This window comes from Esox lucius, chromosome 8 (assembly GCF_011004845.1).
Source record: "Esox lucius isolate fEsoLuc1 chromosome 8, fEsoLuc1.pri, whole genome shotgun sequence".
In the NCBI taxonomy this organism is placed as follows: domain Eukaryota; kingdom Metazoa; phylum Chordata; class Actinopteri; order Esociformes; family Esocidae; genus Esox; species Esox lucius.
This window is the reverse complement of record NC_047576.1, coordinates 28,855,393-28,873,354: the sequence shown is the minus strand read 5'-3', so window position 1 is coordinate 28,873,354 and position 17,962 is coordinate 28,855,393. Positions and strand designations below refer to the sequence as shown.

The 17,962-nt window shown below is 41.2% G+C and overlaps 1 protein-coding gene across 4 annotated transcripts in view; it reads left to right on the top strand.

The window, feature by feature from the left end:
* Positions 1-15,021: 15,021 nt before the first annotated feature.
* Positions 15,022-17,962, top strand: part of cachd1 (cache domain containing 1) — a 79,137-nt gene continuing 76,196 nt past the window's right edge. For 3 of the 4 annotated variants that reach the window (XM_029121727.2, XM_029121728.2, XM_029121726.2), the window contains exon 1: positions 15,024-15,520. In XM_029121727.2, the coding sequence (XP_028977560.1) occupies positions 15,287-15,520 (234 nt within the window). In that variant the 5' untranslated portion in view covers positions 15,024-15,286. Of the gene's footprint in view, positions 15,521-17,962 lie in introns of all 4 variants that reach the window. The other variant, XM_029121729.2, reaches the window with a different exon arrangement.

Genomic DNA, 17,962 nt, shown 5'->3' with positions numbered 1-17,962 from the left:
TTAAAAAGATAACGTTTCAGAAAAAATGTATGCCGCAATTATTATATAGCCCATGTTGCAATAGATATATTATACAGCCCATGTGTTTATAGAATTATTATACAGCCCTTGTTGTAATAGAATTATTATACAGCCCATGTTGTAATATAATTATTATACAGCCCATGTTGTAATAGATATATTATACAGCCCATGTTGTAATATAATTATTATACAGCCCATGTTGTAATAGATATATTATACAGCGCATGTTGTAATAGAATTATTATACAGCCCATATTGTAATAGATATATTATACAGCCCATGTTGTAATATAATTATTATACAGCCCATATTGTAATAGATATATTATACAGCCCATGTTGTAATATAATTATTATACAGCCCATGTTGTAATATAATTATTATACAGCCCATGCTGTAAAATTATTATACAGACTACACTTTAATGTTTACTTGCCTTTTATGGTACATGCCAAAACGGTAGTGTCAGTAAATGGCACAGATGTATAAAAGAGGTTTAACCATGTTAGAGAGACCAGGTCCTTGACAGAGAAAGGTAATCCACCATGAGACTGGATTCAGCTGAGTTAGTGAACCAAGGCCCTCCTGAGTCCATCTGAGGTTCTAATGCTTTATTCTCTCTAATACCATCATCATTAAGAGGCAGTTTTACTACAGTTTTTCTCTATTGATAAAATACATTTAAGGAATCAAGGCTCCAGTTCATCTCCATTGCAACCCAATGTGCAAAAAAATATTTGTTTTCATTGCTTTAACACACAATACAAATGCTACTCACATTTTTGTGAACACAACGCTACAAGACATGACAAACTCAGTTGTGCAAAGTCACATTAGATCCCAGCTAAAAAAAACGACTCCCTTGAATGTGAACCTCTTCAGCACACATTCAAGGTGTATTTTCACAGTTAGTTCAATCCCCAATCAGCCCTTCTGCACGAATTGCTTCGCTGGGATCCATTACAACAACATCTAAGACCCATGTGGTTCCAGCAGTGTTAAGTTGTGACCTGTTGTGTCTGCACCATCTGCTTGATGCCCCTCTCAGGTCCCCTGGCTGTGGGGTGCGTTGGAGTCCCGTGGGCCAGGGTTGATGGTTCCTGTCTTCCCCAGTCTCTGGTCTCCAGACCTCAGGATCCAGCCGCTCTAAACCATCCGTCTCTGTGCTGGAATGGAGTCTGAGGCTTGGCTAATGTGTTCCATCTGGCTGTGCTGCAGGGTCCAGGGGTTAGGGCCGAGCACAGCCTTCTCCCCGCTCTACCCGGCCCCGCGTAAGTCTGGTTCCACTCAGCCCCTACATTCCTTCCCACACCGGGGCCCCTGGCCTGGGGAAAAAGGGAGACAGGCATAGCCCTGCAACCTGGGTCTACAGAGCACGAGGCTGGGGCTGTAGGCTGGGGCTGTAGGCTGGGGCTGTAGGCTGGGGCTGTAGGCTGGGGCTGTAGCTGCGCTAGGATCTTGTGTCTCCATGTGGTTACGCATCTTTGGGGTGACATCATTGTTGAACAAGGGGGTTTCTAGTAGATAAATAAGAGGATCTGCGAATTGCCCCACGATGGTTAGTTCTTCAGTGCACCTGCAATGTTCACAACATTCTGTGAGCAGTTCACTTTACAAGCTATAAGCTTAATGGGTGAGGGATATGGGGTCTATGGGGGGGACTGAGGGTCTTTTCCCCCTCTATCTATATATTTCCCTTGCTCTCTGATAATTACTCCCTCATTTCCTGCTTGTTAAGTGTGAAGTGAAAGAGGCCTCCTCTGCATAATTCAGTGGGAGGGAGAGGACTCATATCTCCATGAGCTATTTGAAGTGGATGGAGATGCATGGATTAATATGAGATCTTTACCTGTAATCAGAGGCTGAGTGTTAAATGTGTAATACACACAGCATTAGCAGGGTAATGGCAAACTGGAAAACTGCTCAGCTCTTTCATTTGTCCCCTCAACTCCTGTCGCACTCTTCTCCTCCACTGACTTTGATTGCTGTTTTAAAAGCAGAGGTGTCTTTATTTTCAGATATGTATCAACAGACATACTCAATCCATTAGCCTTTATCATCCCTAAACAGCAGGCAGCCCAAAAAGGTTAATCATCCGGCTGTTGTTTGGGGCTCTGCACTTGCATGCACACACACACACACACACACACACACACACACATGCGTCCGCACAGGCATACACACACCCACAAATTTACAAGTGCTGATGTCAGAAAGAAAGCAGACTGTTCCAAGTTGGAGCCTTAATACCGCCAGAAATAGCAATGGCTTCAGCTGGGAATCGGCTTAGTCTTCAAAGGCACATTCTGATGTAGAAAAAGAGAGGGGAAATGGGGGGAACAGATTGGTTATATTATATAAACACATTGGTTATATTAAATAAGCAGATTGGTTATAATATATATAGCTTGCTATTCAGCTGTAAAAGACAAAATAAGAAAAGATCCAGAACATCAAAGAAGTACATTGTCATGGCAACTGTGCCTGCTTTCCTCCCCAAAAATATAAAAATGGAGGATAATGGAGGATCTGTACGGTGCGAGTTTGCCTTAATCACCCCCATTTTGTGCGAGTAGTCATGTTGAATTTCCCCCCAAAATTACACGACAGACAAATGTGTTTGTTTGACACGGTGGGATTGTCAGTAAAACATAAGTATGCAAGAAATGGTATGGGAAATATGCACCATTACTGAATAACTTGGTAAACTTATTGATAGTAAACTTGGTGTCAAGTGGTGATTACGTGATTGTGGAAGTGATTAATATCGCAATATCATTTGGAAAATAAATCAGTTTATTAGGCTACAGATTACATTTTAATTAATCTCAAATGGTGGCGAATCTGAACTGGGAAGAGCTTGATGCTTCATTTAAAAAAAATATTCTGGTAAAGATGTATGTGTGGCTGCTGTTTGACTAACAAAAATACTCTTAACTTTTCTCTATAACGATCTCATGTAGCCGACCCGCATTGTTTTCGCGAGCTGTTGCTAGATTGCATGTGCGAGGATACGAGTGAACACATAAGCTTTATAACGCTATAGCTTTTATAATCGAAAATGCGAGGGAAACCTATTAAAAGTACTGTATATTAAGTGTATTACAATATCACACACTGCTTTTCAACTGCAAAAAGTCAGATGAGTGAAACCGTGCACCTATCTTCATGAAGATTCTACAATACTTCCATGCAAATCTGTCTCCAATTGGATGGAAAACTGGCTACTGACTGAGATTTTACTTCTCGCTTTTCTTTCTTCCACAGTACAATGACTTAACAGATCATATCCATCTGGCCATTATTTAAAGCTAGTCGAGCGTTGTAGCTGACTCAAACTAAAAACCGATAGAGCAGAAACTCCTCTAGTTCCCCAAGCTTAAGTGAGCAGCTCTACCCTCACCGATCCAGCAATGGAAGAATTATTGTCCTATACACTGTAGGCTCTTAATCATAATGTGTCTCATTAGATATCCTCCCTACTAAAATGTTGGCTAAATCAAGACCTGGACCAATTCCTTCCAGCCGCAAGTTATAATCCTGATATGCAATGAAGATTATGGACGACCAAGGAAGGCTACTGATGAAGCACTATACGGTATGACTTCTGTCTTTGAAACTGTACATGGTTGTACATTGGTGCAATGATCATGATCCCAGCCTTACCATTGGCCACTGTGGTTGTCACTCAGCCACGCTCTTGTAATTATTTTATTTAACCTGTAACCATCCAGGGTAATCATGTTTAAATCTTCTACATGCAAATTTTGGGACTTGTAGAACAGTATAAAAAATGTTTTTGGATTTAGCAACAGCTCAAGATCTTTAAGGGAATTTTGTAGTTGTTGGAAGTCAGACTGTAAGTATGCAAAGGTCTGAGCAAAATGTAACCCTCAGGAACTGCTTTGTGACATACAAAAAAATGTGTTTCAACCCCATCAGTTACAATGGCCTGGGTTCTATCACTGACGTTATTCTGGAACCATAAACATGTGTCCACAGCCAAGACCAACAGGGTCGATTTCTTTATCAAAATGAAATTATGAACTGTATCAAAAGCCTTTGACAGGTTTCCAGTGCTTCTGCAGTATAATTTACAGCCAATGGAGTAGCAGGAATAATACTGTGCACATGTGCAGAACCAGATTGATATTTATTTACAATGCGGTGGTCAGCTAAAAAAAATTTGTGTATTCACAGAAGACTCCAGAACTTTAGTTAGGTAAGACAATTTAGAGATAGGACGAGAGTTATCAAGGTCTCTAATAGCAGCATCCTAATACAATGGCAGCACAGAGGTTATCCATAGTGTTGGAATAACTCCAGAAATAACATTAGATAAAAAATATGTATTAGAGCTCCAGAAATAAGTCAAGCAGCAATAACCAGCAGACCTGTTTGAATTTTGTGGGCGCCTGTTGCTTTTTTTAACGTAGACAGCTAACAAAGCATTTAGGACGTCTTACAGTGAAAGGAGTTAGTAAAAAATCATGGGTTTTAATATCAAAGTGACCCTGCACAGATGCTTGATAATCTTTTATTCCTTTTATGTTTGCATTTGGGGTAATATTGGCAGTTACCTCAAATAGAGAATCTACAGCCATGGAGTGGTGATTGAAGGCATCAACAATAGAATTATTTTCAGTAATGAGCCCAGAGTCCAAAACAATCTGTTCAGGCAACAAGGTGCCGGTACTGTTCTTTAGGCTTTTTACTGTTTTCTGGAATTTGTCCAGATTCCTCTAAGTGTGTTTTACGTAGTATTTTAATTTTGTCTTTTGAACAAAAAACTTCGTACATAAGTTTCTCAGTTGTTTATAAGTCTGCCAGTCAGAACTTGTTTTTATAGCCCACATCATATTTATTTTATGAGTAGCATCCCATATAATCCAGTGCACCCCTAGCCCCCACCATCTCTTGCATATGGGTCATTATTTTTGGGGGACCTGTCAGAAGAATGGTGGAGAGGTCACAACTTAAATGCAGCCACTGGTCAGAAGTCAGGGGTCAAAGATCGGGTTCATCAAATGACTATAACCACATGACTCGATGTCCTCAACATCTTAGAGGTCTTTCTCGTTCTCTGTCTGTTTCTTCCATTTTGTACAATGATTTGGCTTATAAACTGTGTGTTGTTCTTTTTAAATCCCTTCCTTTGCATTGCTGGAGGAGAAGACCCTGTGTGTGTTACCCATTAAGGGCAGGAGTCCTTTGAAGTTTTTCTGTGCTGATGAATCATCACAGTGAGACTGAAATGGTGGACATCTGATTGATGGCCAGCGGAGGAATAAGAAGATAGCTCATAGCTCATCATGACTGGGGCAAAGAATATATTAACAGACCATGTCTATTTATGAATACAGTGCAGCTTTGTCTATTTGTGCTTTAACGTAAACATGGTTCACTCTAAACATTATCTTACACAGTTCTTTATTGATTAACAATCACAAGGTCTCTCTAAAGATTATCCAGGGAATAGTGATGACTGGGATAGTGTGTTAGGGACATTGCAGCTTAGTCAATATAGTAATTGCACCACAGTATAGCTGGGTTGGTGGAGATATGATGTAGCAGGCAAGGGGCCAAGACATTATAATGACAGACCAGTCTCTTTAGGTATCATTTCACTCCACTGTCCTGAATGCTAAGACTGGCAACCAGGAGACCACGATAATGTCTAAGAAGCCTGGCAGCCAAGCTAGCATGATAACTCAGGTCCAAAATGACTACTATCTGCTACTATAAACTCTCCTTTGTATACTGTATATTCTAATGTGGAGTCATAAGCAACGGTCGGCTGCTTTTTATTATCATGTCCTGGCCTTCCTGGAAAAAGGGGAGAGAAATAGAAAAACGAGAGACAAACATGAGCAGAGAAGTTTTTCCTGCCATTCTCTGTTTGTCTGTCAGCTTGTATACTTCTCATATCAAGGCTAATGTATTCACAGCGCTAGGACATTGTTCTAATCAGACACACTTTCCCTCTCTCAATCCTTTCTTGCTCTTTATCTTCCCCAACCAGGTGGCTTTGTAGCCATGAGGGATAAAACAATATGCAAATGAGATAATCCCCTAAAATAAATCTTTCTCCCTTAAAGTGGCCCCCTCCCTGGCTTCTTGTGTAATTAAGTATTTCTCCATGAATAAAAGACTCATCAGTGGTCTAAGAGTAGGCCAGCCAGACATTTGGGTTAGTGTTTCATCCATAACTAAAGGAGTGTTGCTGTTTTCATAAGTCATCCAAGATCAACAGTCTGTAGCTAACTCCAATGATTTAGTGAGTGAAATTAATATTTGAATTGACTGTCCACTATTTATGACACGACTGCTATTCAAATCATGTAGATCCCTGCTGCACGCAGTGGAAGCAGTTCAAAGGCAGGCTGGCATTTGAGTTTTATGTGTGATCCAACTACCAATCAGTTGTCTGGAGCTAATGCAGGGGTTGGAAATGAGGTTTTCTGAAGGTAATGATTGGGAGCTCCAGCTTGATAGTGGGACGTGTGTTGCATTTGGCGTGTTTGTGTGCATGTGTGTGTTTCTATTTTGAAAGAGAAAGCAAGGTGTCTCTATGCGATGAGGCTTCATCCAGATAATAGTGTGTGTGTGTGTGTGTGTGTGTTTGCTCATAATTACGGTATGTATCTTTGAGTGGAAGCTTGGTGCATAGCACATCACAGAAACCCCAGGCCAGCATACGACGACACAGCCATGGAGCCTAGACAGCCCCCTCTAGTTCAGTGTCTGTGTGTGAGCCACTCTGTTTGATGTGCCGCCGCCTTTTAGAGCCATGGTACTGGCTAATTAGACATGGGGTTTATAGGGCGCAAGCAAACACACATGCAAGCACACATGGTTTAACGAGGCCAGCTAGAGTAGTCAGGAATGATGTAGACATTTTGGCCCGACCACACCAAACCAAATTACAGATTCACTGAGATCGCATATACTGTAGGTTAACACTGATGATACAAGCAGCACATCTGAGGAAATAATTGTACGACAGCAATCAGGTGTGTGGGTGTGTTTGTGTGTGTGAGCAGTGAGTCCTCTTCCTGAACTGTTTCATTACGTCAGTAGTATTAAATGCAATGACGAGTGTGTCGAAGCATTGACATGAAATCTTATGTCATCTTGCCATCTTGTTCTGAAGGGGACCTTAAAACACACTCTCGCTCATCCACATGACAATACACACTGTGCTGTATAATTACTGTGACCTGGTTGTGCTGTGTCCCGTAACGGTGTGTGATAAAAAATGTGTGTGAGTACGTGTGAGCGTATGCATACGTTTGATGTGTCCATACATCAGTCTTTGAGTTCATAAGCACTGATTCAAAGTAAATGAATGAATACTTTAAAAGAGCTCTAGACACAGTATGTGCGTAACCTCTAGCAATGAATGTCAAGGTCTATTCTGGTGAGAAACAAATACATTGAATATAATATCAGAAATGAATAAAACTAATTATTACACACTGTTTCAAAAGTAAAAATCCACTGGGTTATATTATTGGCTAGGTACAGTGTCATAACAACTGATATTGTAGCTGTGTACAGTGTTGTAACACTAATTTTGGTTGTGCTTACTATCTTGTTTGTTATACAATGGTTGCCCTTTTCTTATGGCAAAAGGACACAAGTCTTTCTGCAGTGTCTGCACATCGAGCTATTTTGCAGATACAGGAGTTGATCAATGCCTGATTTGCTTTCAAATTCTATCTGGGTCTGGATGCACTGAGGGAAATAAGTGTCTTGAGTGGTCATGCATTTTGCAGTAGGTTAAGAAGTGCAGCTCCGTTTCCATCCCATTTTCTGAGCAGAGTGCACAGCCTCTTGAGAGCCAGATCTGACTATGGTGGCCTCTCTCCATAGCAGTGCCATGCTTAGTGAGTCTGTATATAGTCAAGGTTTTTAAACATTTTGGATCTGTTCCATTTATGGTATCCAGCAACTGTGTTCTGTCTGTTAAGTTGCCCCCCACTGATGAAATCGGAAGTGGGACAATGTAAACGATTCAGTCTGATGATTGGCACATGCAGGGACTTAAAAAGGTCAAGAACTTATGTGTATGCATAGTTGTATGTAGAAACAAGATTAGCTGTCCATCAAAAGATTGTGACTACAGAGGGGAGAACAAGTATTTGATACACTGCCGATTTTGCAGGTTTTCCCACTTACAAAGCATGTAGAAGACCTTCTCCAGATCCTTCAGGTTTTGGGGCTGTTGCTGGGCAATATGGACTTTCAGCTCCGTCCAAAGATTTTCTATTGGGTTCAGGTCTGGAGACTGGCTAGGCCACTCCAGGACCTTGAGATGCTTCTTACGGAGCCACTCCTTAGTTGCTCTGGCTGTGTGTTTTCAGCCACGATCCATCTTCAATGAAGGGAAGGAGGTTGTTGGCTAAGATCTTGCGATACATGGCCCCATCCATCCTCCCCTCAATACGGTGCAGTTGTCATGTCCCCTTTGCAGAAAAGCATCCCCAAAGAATGATGTTTCCACCTCCATGCTTCACGGTTGGGTTGGTGTTCTTGGGGTTGTACGCATCCTTCTTCTTCCTCCAAACACGGCTAGTGGAGTTTAGACCAAAAAGCCATATTTTTGTCTCATCAGACCACATGACCTTCTCCCATTCCTCCTCTGGATCATCCAGATGGTCATTGGCAAACTTCAGACGGGCCTGGACATACGCTGGCTTGAGCAGGGGGACCTTGCGTGCGCTGCAAGGATTTTAATCCCTGACTTCGTAGTGTGTTACTAATGGTTTCCTTTGAGGCTGTGGTCCCAGCTCTCTTCAGGACATTGACCAGGTCCTGCCGTGTACTTCTGGGCTGATCCCTCACCTTCCTCATGATCATTGATGCCCCACGAGGTGAGATCTTGCATGGAGACCAGATTGACCGTCATCTTGAACTTCTTCCATTTTCTAATAATTGCGCCAACAGATGTTGCCTTCTCACCAAGCTGCTTGCCTATTGTCCTGTAGCCCATCCCAGCCTTGTGCAGGTCTACAATTTTATCCCTGATGTCCTTACACAGCTCTCTGGTCTTGGCCATTGTTGAGAAGTTGTGTTTGATTGAGTTTATGGACAGGTGTCTTTTATACAGGTAAGGAGTTCAAACAGGTGCAGTTAATACAGGTAATGAGTGGAGAACAGGAGGGCTTCTTAAAGAAAAACTAACATGTCTGTGAGACCGGAATTCCTAGTGGTTGGTAGGTGATCAAATACTTATGTCAGGCAATAAAATACAAATTAATTATTTAAAAATCATACAATGCGATTTTTTTATGGATAGAAATTACAGACTTCTACATGCTTTTTTAAGTAGGAAAATCTGCTAAATCGGCAATGTATCAAATACTAGTTCTCCCCACTGTACGTAGCCAGGTCAAGGTTATTCTTGGTTATAAAAAATGTGCCCACTCATATAAAGGTGTACCTGTAGAACTCAAGAAAATCTAAATGCATTTCCCCTTGATTCTGATTGATATTAAGTGTGTTATAGGCTATTATGGGAAATTTCATTTTCGATCGAATGTGGTGATGTTTTTGATATTATACAGTCCTACTGCAGGGATGTTTTTTGTATGCTACGCTACGCTATTAAGCCATTCAATTAGGTTCTGTAATGTAGCACATTGATGTGTCTCAATGTTGAGAGCTGGCCTTTCCACAATGACGTTGACTGTAGATGTAATAAATCCATGAACCATGTGTGCTGGCATGTTTGTATACGGACACATGCAAGCTGCAGCCCCAAAGCTGCCAAGCCGCTAGCCCAGTGGTCAGTACAACTCTGTACAACTACATTTTGCAGCCCATTAACACCAAGGCTGTAAACTCCCATCACTAATATGGAACAGCAAAAGTGGGGGACAACATGTTTACAACTTGTTTTATTTTTGTTGAATGTCCTTCTTGAACAGCCTTGTTGCTTTTGCGGTGTGGATGTTTAGGCAGAAGTAGGTGTAATTCTTGTTTTCTCTGGAGGATCTTCTTTTTGGTAGATCAATATTTTTGTGTTACTGAGATTCCCTGTCAGGGCTCAAGTCATACAGAGTTTGTGCAGAAGATCTAGCCTCTGCTGTTGGCTCTCCCTGGTTGGAAGCAGAAGCACCAGATCATCTTCGAAACGGGAGGCATTCAACTTCCTAGTCCAGTAGGGTGAGACCAGCTAATACAAACTTGCCCTTGTCAACTCAGTAATATAAATGCTGATAAGAGTGGGACTCAAGCTGTGTGTTTACTGAATAAATATTTTGTGTACAGATTTACTTTATGATATCATATTTTCCCCTCTTAAGGCTCTTTTCCATTCATTTGGACATCACACCCTGATGCCAATAAAGCATGAAAACTGTTTTGTTTTGGTTGTTGGTCAGTAAGTGTGGGCAGGGAGTGAACATGGTCTGTTGTCTTGTGTTTTGGTCAAAAGGCAGTTGGACATTTTCTCAGAATTATGTTTTACTGATAAAATTGTCAAATCTGCTGTTTTGCTGCTGCAAAGAATTTACCTGCTGCTGCTGTTCATGCAGAATGAATGGGGTTAGATGTTCATGCAGAATGAATGGGGTTAGATGTTCATGCAGAATGAACGGAGTTAGATGTTCATGCCGAATGAATGGGGTTAGATGTTCATGCAGAATGAATGGGGTTAGATGTTCATGCCGAATGAATGGGGTTAGATGTTCATGCAGAATGAATGGGATTAGATGTTCATGCAGAATGAATGGGGTTAGATGTGTCTCCCCTTTTGTGGATTAGTGGTCTGACCCTAGTTCCAAACATTAGGAAAGATATAACTATGGCTAATTAGAATGTGTGTTCTGTAAGTTTTATCTTTTCAAGTGCTATACCGTAAGGTGACCAGACGTCATGGTTTGCCCGGGACTGTCCCAGTTTCAAGCTGAGTTTCCCAGGTCCCGGTTTCCGACATTCACAAAAAAAAAATCCCAGTTTTCACCACAATAATAATAATAATAATACTGTAAGGTTTCCACATATGAGTCGGAGCCAAACAAACAACTGCGTAGAACTGCAGAGCAAAGCAACTATTCTCATCAAAGCTCAAAGTGCCCCCCGCTCCACCAACCACAAGCACGCAGGATGACCAAAATGCGCGTACAAGCGCATACATGTGCGCGTGCATTAACGTGCGGTTACACAAGGGTCCCGGTTTGGGGGTTTGATAATGTGGTCACCCTACTATACCATCAACACCACATGTCTTTTTGGCTTGAATGGTTGCTATTTTGTCCTCTAGCTCTTTGAATGTTAAAGGAAAATCCAATGTATTCTGGTCATCTTAATCCTGAAACTGCATTTTGTTGTAAAGATGAAAAGGTTGGAGAAGTGGCTTATCGATATACTCCTCCATTTTGGATAGCTAGCTCGCTGTGTTGTTTATTAAGTATTTTATAATTTCCTCAGAAATTATATGACTATAGATTTCCAGTCACATACAGCTGTTTTCTGACAAGCAATCTCTTTCTGTCTCTCTCTCTAAAGCTGTTGCAGGGATGCACATGACTGGCTGGGGTGTTTTTCCATCTGTGAGATGATCTGTTTCTGTGGTTGTTATGCCTTTGGGTGTGACTGCCTGTCTGGCTCTTCTTGACAGGACTCGGGCTCCTACAGCTTGTGTGGTGTGATACCGGAGCAAACCGGCCAGTTCCCTCACCTAATTCACACCCTCACACATCAGACTCAGCACACAGATGCAAACACAGATGTTGAACAGAGCAAAGTCTGGCAGGTCACAAATACATACACATTCATAAAAGAGAGCACGCGTAGGCACACAGAACAATTCAGACGGTCAACTGCAGCACTCTCTCCCCAGGTGTAAAGCAGAGTGCTGTCCGTCTCTGTGTTTTAATCCTCTCCACTCATAAACACCTCTTACTTGTGACATTATAGCTGAGATGAGGTCATCTCTGCCTTTTTGGGGCCTGGACACCTGTAGAGAGTATACTTTTTCTGCGCTGGACTGTTAGCTTTGTCGCATACTGACAGATAATTGTGACTATTTGTTTCACACCAAACCAGTAATTAGTTTACAACCGTCAGTATCTATCAACCTTTTGTATGGAATTGTCTGAAAGCATCTCACAAGTATGAAAACATCTCACAGGTTCTCAGGCCAAGGACACAAACAGACGTCCCATTCATGCTGCATGTCTGCTCTTCATCCGCCCCGCCGACTGACTCCCTGGCCCTGGCCCTCCCACAGCAGGCTCTGAGGACGGGGTTTGGGGACTGGAGCCAGGACTTTGACTATGAGATTAGAAGGCTATGAGGCTGGGGTTGTGAGGCTGGAAGGTTCAGAGGCTGGGGAGGCTATGAGGCTGAGGTTGTGAAACTGGAAGGTTCAGAGGCTGGGAAGCTATGAGTCTGTGGTTGTGAGGCTGGAAGGTTCAGAGGCTGGGGACGCTATGAGTCTGTGGTTGTGAGAGTGGAAGGTTCAGAGGCTGGGACGCTATGAGGCTGCGGTTGTGCGACGGGGAGGCTCAGAGGCTGGGATTGTGCCTGCGAGGCTGGGACGTTAGGAGGACGCTGTGAGGCTGGGGTTGTGAGACTGGGAGGCTCAGAGTCTAAGACGCTATGAGGCTGGGGTTGTGAGACTGGGAGGTATGGTGGAAAGGCTGGGATGCTAGGAGGCTGGGGTTGTGAGGCATGTCAGTGCAACCAAATATCGACCATTGAAAGAGATGTATGTTCTCCAGAGAGTCCCGTCTGTGTTACCCAGTACCTTAACAACTGTTTTGCAAGCTCATAAACGGGCTGCGAGAGATCAGGAGCTACCAGCCAGGGCTGGTGGCCCACTGCAGTTCGGTTGAATCATTAATGTGATTCTGATTCTCTCCTTCAGATTGTGGAGAACATCTAATCCTGTGGACTGGTATTTACCTTTATTATCATAAAGCTCTGCACATGCTTTGTCAAAGACATATAGTAACCCAATTGGCTTCACTTTACTACAGAGTAGCTACATAACCATTCACGTCACCTCTCCTTAAGTCAGTGTGTGAGACAAGGCTGATGATGCTACAGTCATAGTGAGTTGATTGTTCTCTACAGTCATACTGAGTTGAGCAATGTATACAGTAGACAGAGTAATATTACACTGTTGCTTCACTTATCATAGACATTACATAGTAGGCGTGCCCATTGGGGACACAGTGCCTACATCAGCTGTCTGGAGTTGGGTTACACACATGGCCAGAATGGCCACCACCCTTTTTATTAGGTGTGCTTGCCAGGTAAAATTTTCAACACATTTCTTATTACTGGGGCTTTCATAGCGTAGCCATGTTCAATATTCAACATACAGGACCACATAGTATTATTAGTTGGTTTAACCGCTTGAGCAAGACAGACTTAGTTTAACGTTTAAGCTATACCAACATAAATTCCATAAATAGTAAATATATGTGACTATATTCCTTTGCAAAAACAATTGCTAATGTAAAATTGGCTTTACAAAATACATTTGATCTATTGAACAGGCTGTAAACCCACCTAAAGGATGGATAAACCTTGGGGTTAGAACAATGACATGGATGCTGTAATAATCCTCTGTGACAGGGAGTTTGCAGTGGGCCTCTCTAGACAGGTCAGGAAAGACTCAGCGATGAATGCCTGCAAAGTATTTTCCGGTCCCTCATCATCAACGTGTTCCTTTTTACCGTCCAATCTCACCTAACCCTGCTGATTCTTCTCATTTCAGGGAGGTCACAGAGGTGTCAAAGTTGCTTGTGGTGCTCTGTGCCTACATGGTACATACCAAATGCTTTTGCTTCACTGGTAACCACACAGTGGCAGTGCTGGCTGTCATAGGGCAAATTACCTCTGCAAATTCAAATACATTTCCTGGAGATCTTCCTTACGCCAGGTTCTACGTTTAGGCCTGGGGCTAGATTTCAATATCATGAAGCAGACTACAAATGTACGCAATCACAGAGACTTTGCAGGAATTATTGGTCATGGCCTCTCAACATCTACAACCAAGACAACATGCAAACATCTTCAGCTGTTAGTGAAAAAACTCCCTTGCAGAGAGCTATTGTGTACCAACTCGTCCCCGTGGATTGGAACTGGTGCCCAGGGGTGTGGCAGGAACCTGCAGTTGGATCGCCACATGGAGATGCCAGTCCGCCTGGCTCTACAACAGCTTCTGCCCTACTTGGAGTACAGCATGTCCTAGACATTGGATGTTAGAAACCACAGTGATTTGATGAGATATCTTGAGAGCTTCTGCTGGGTACTCAGGCATGCTTAGTGTCGCTATGAGCAGAACATATCCCCTGAATCAGGCAGCCAATAGGGTAGAGACGGCCTGCCAAAGTGTCAATAGAGTCTACACCCTTAGGTGGTGCAGGTGGATAGCTTTGGGGGAGTACAGGTTGACATGTTTGTATCTTAGGAGACGTATTGCCTCATCTGGTTCTTGAAGTTGAACCCTCCAGGCAGTCTCGGACTGAGTAAAGTATTTGTCACATCGGGATTGTAGTAAATGGAAATATTGTGACTGTCACAAATTGACCTGTATTTTTCATGTTTGAAACTAATGCATGTCCATATCTGGTGAATCAGCGGTTTTCCTCCATTACAAAATAGAACCTAACCAGTGTCCTACAACATTACATTTAAATCTTCTTAAATCAGCTACTGTACACAACAACAATGAATATGTTTAATGAAGTGGTATTTGTCTTGTTGTACCCTGAGTCACAGCAGCATAGCCAAGCAGAGACAGAACAATGTGTTTGAATCAAAATATATTATCATTATTGTGTGGGAAAAGTGTCTAACAATACGACGTTGCTTCTGCTGATGTACAGTAGTAGAGCGTATGTCAACCATGTTATTTTAAATGTGAGTAGAACTTGTTTTTTCAAATTGTTATCCAAATAAATCCAAATCCATTCCTAGATCAAGCTCCATGCCGTTGTTTTGGTACTGCTCCTCCTACTTTCACTCGATTGTGATTCTCCGGCTCACACTTAGCTAGAGTTGGTGCGGTGTGCAGGATCTTAGGTTAAAAAGAACTACTTTTAGTGCTTTTACGGATTTTATTCTTCTACCTCCGTGGATTTTCAAAAGATGCTATGATGTCTTCGTTAAAAATCGAGGAATTTTGTCTTAAAAGTATGGGCACGTTTAGCGACTAAGTTGCAAAGTAGTTCCCTTGAAGTTTTTTTCCGAAGGCTGCAAAGCGAATTCCCAGTTTACTATTCTACTACCCCAGCCATCATGGCGAGGCGGGCAGGGGGAGAAGGAACCGTGATTTTAACAAGAATTCGCTTCACAAAATGGAATAAGCACTCGAGACTTCAGTGTAACTTCATGGCTGTTTTTTTTAGCTTTGTGGCAGTAATGTCATTTTGTGGCGCTGAAACTGAGTTTTCGATTTTGGAAGAGGCACAAGTTTTAGCAATACAAATGAAGAAACTGTCCTCGCAAGAGCTTGGAGTCTTCACCATGCAGGTAACAAAACTGTTCACATTTTGTTTGAATGAATCGACAACCTTGTTTTTGATATACTGTTTTATGTATGTAGCCTTGCCCTAAATGCCCATTGTAGGTTATCATGAAATTGTTTAATTGCAGTCTACAATCACTGGGGTACAAACGTCTAATTATGCCGCATTAGGCTATCTTTTAAGGACTGAGCTCCCATGTCACATTTTTTTAATGAACTACTGAATTAATCAGCAATTAAATTACACATTTTACCTACAATTTCGATTTTCTTGTGTGAATGCGGGCATTTCTATGCTTAAATCTGTATTGTTTTACACATTTTATTACGCCCGGAGCTTCAGTCCATCACTAGTCGCCACTCAACTCCGTTGGAGTATTATTTAATGGGCCCCTTTAGTTGTGATAGTGTTAACTTTGACAGAAATGTAACAAATGTTCCATAGAAATACAGTCATTACAAACACCTTTGCTCGCGGTTTATTTGTGGTTGACTGGGTCCATTCTGAAAGGCGCTCTCTTTGAAGTCGTATGCGGATATTGACGATGTTGTAGGTCGAAACAGTAACGATTACTGCACCTTCAAATAGTTGGCGTGTTGTCAAACTATCTGGTACTTCCTTACATATATGTAGGATTAATTGAAGGGATTAGGGGATACATTGCTGATAACAATGTTTGTTCGGCAGGTTTCAGTGTAGGTTATCCGCATTACATTTTAGAAGGGTTATTCCAGCATTATGGACGTTAAATTAGCATGTAACATGTTGACGTTTACAGAATGGACAAAATATCTAAATGAAACTTTGGATTTGGGTTTATAGTAGCCTATAGTGTGTATGGAGGCGGCTAAGATATTAGCATGTTGGGAAATTACAATTAAATGCGTTAGGCGTATGGTTTTGGATGTTAGGCTATATATGGCTCATTTTATTTCAGAAGATATTAATATGGAAAGTCTGAGTTCGTATAGCGAAACATCGATTGTCATCTTCAAGAACGGCATGGCAGAACAAAGGATCATTTTAAAAAGGCTATGGTTTTCTGTTATTAGCCTGGAGTATAATCAACGCTCAGTTGGATGCTAGTGTGACATAGACATTTAAATGTCTCGTATTTCTAGATCAAAATGTATTTGCTTTGAATGTTTTAAGTTCAGCAGGCGTCCTAGCACTTCTCTATTGCATAGTTACAGTTGGCCTGAGCAAGGCTAGACTCCACAGCACAGTATCTATACATTTAACTTCAACAGTTGGATATATAAATATAAGATTATATTGTTTAAACATGTTTCTTGTAAAAAAAAAAAACTGTCTGTGTAACTATTAATATTTTAACTGGAAATTATAGCATGGTTTTATGTTAAATACTAAAATTTGGCAGTAAAATGTTTTCCCATTAAATAAAATAACTGAATTCACCCCAACCCACATGACTGTAACATACAGCTATTCTTAATGTTTAAGTAGACCTATCCACTCCCTCTTATCAATGCACATACACACTATCGTTAAAGCTTCAGGCATTTTTAAATGATTTATGTCCCAATGTTTCAAGTTTGGCGCATAGATATAAAGAAGTTGGCCAAAGTGGTTTCTTCATTATGATGCATTTACATGACATTTACATTTTCTAAGGTAGCCCTGTTAGCTCTAACATTTTATCGGTAATCTTTAAAAAAAACTTAATGTCTTGAATTAGAACATACATTAAACTTAAGGTGGTTTAACAGTTATCCAAACTATATGCAAATGACTGGTTGTCTGTTGGAAAATACCTTAAACAATGAGCTAATCCTTTCCAGCACACTTTGGAATTACACAGATCAGTCTACTAAGACTTCAGGTACAACTCTAAGCTATTTGTGTCTTTCAACATATACTAGTCACAAGTGGATTATTGTAACTGCTATCATTTGTCTAAAGGCGGATTTTACTACTTTACAGTTTGATGTTATATGGTTCCACACTGTGAATGTAGTCTATGAACGAAGATGAAGTTTTACCACCTCTAGCAAAAAAATGTAATTGCTTTGCAAGTAACTTGAGGCTTGTGAGCATGTAAAGACAAAAACAATCTCAATCACCTGAAATCTTTGAATTGATATTACCTATAAGAAATGTCCATTAAAATAAGATATGTATTTTTGCGAGCAGGGGCTAAATGTATAGCCTGTTTCACAGTATGATAGTTGAGATTTACTAAGAGTTGTTGACATTTGTGTCGTCAATAAAAATATTTATGATCCAAACTTGGAAATCTCAGTTGTCGAATTTTGTGTTCTAAGAAATACGCCCCAGTAATCACTGTGAATATAATGCTGGCTATTGATTAACTCCGCAACAGTCTATCTAGATTATTCAACTGTGTGTGCTTAACATTGTTTTATGAGATTTGACTGGATGGCCTAGTTATGTTGGCAGGCTTTGCTGAGTTTGCTAATGTTGG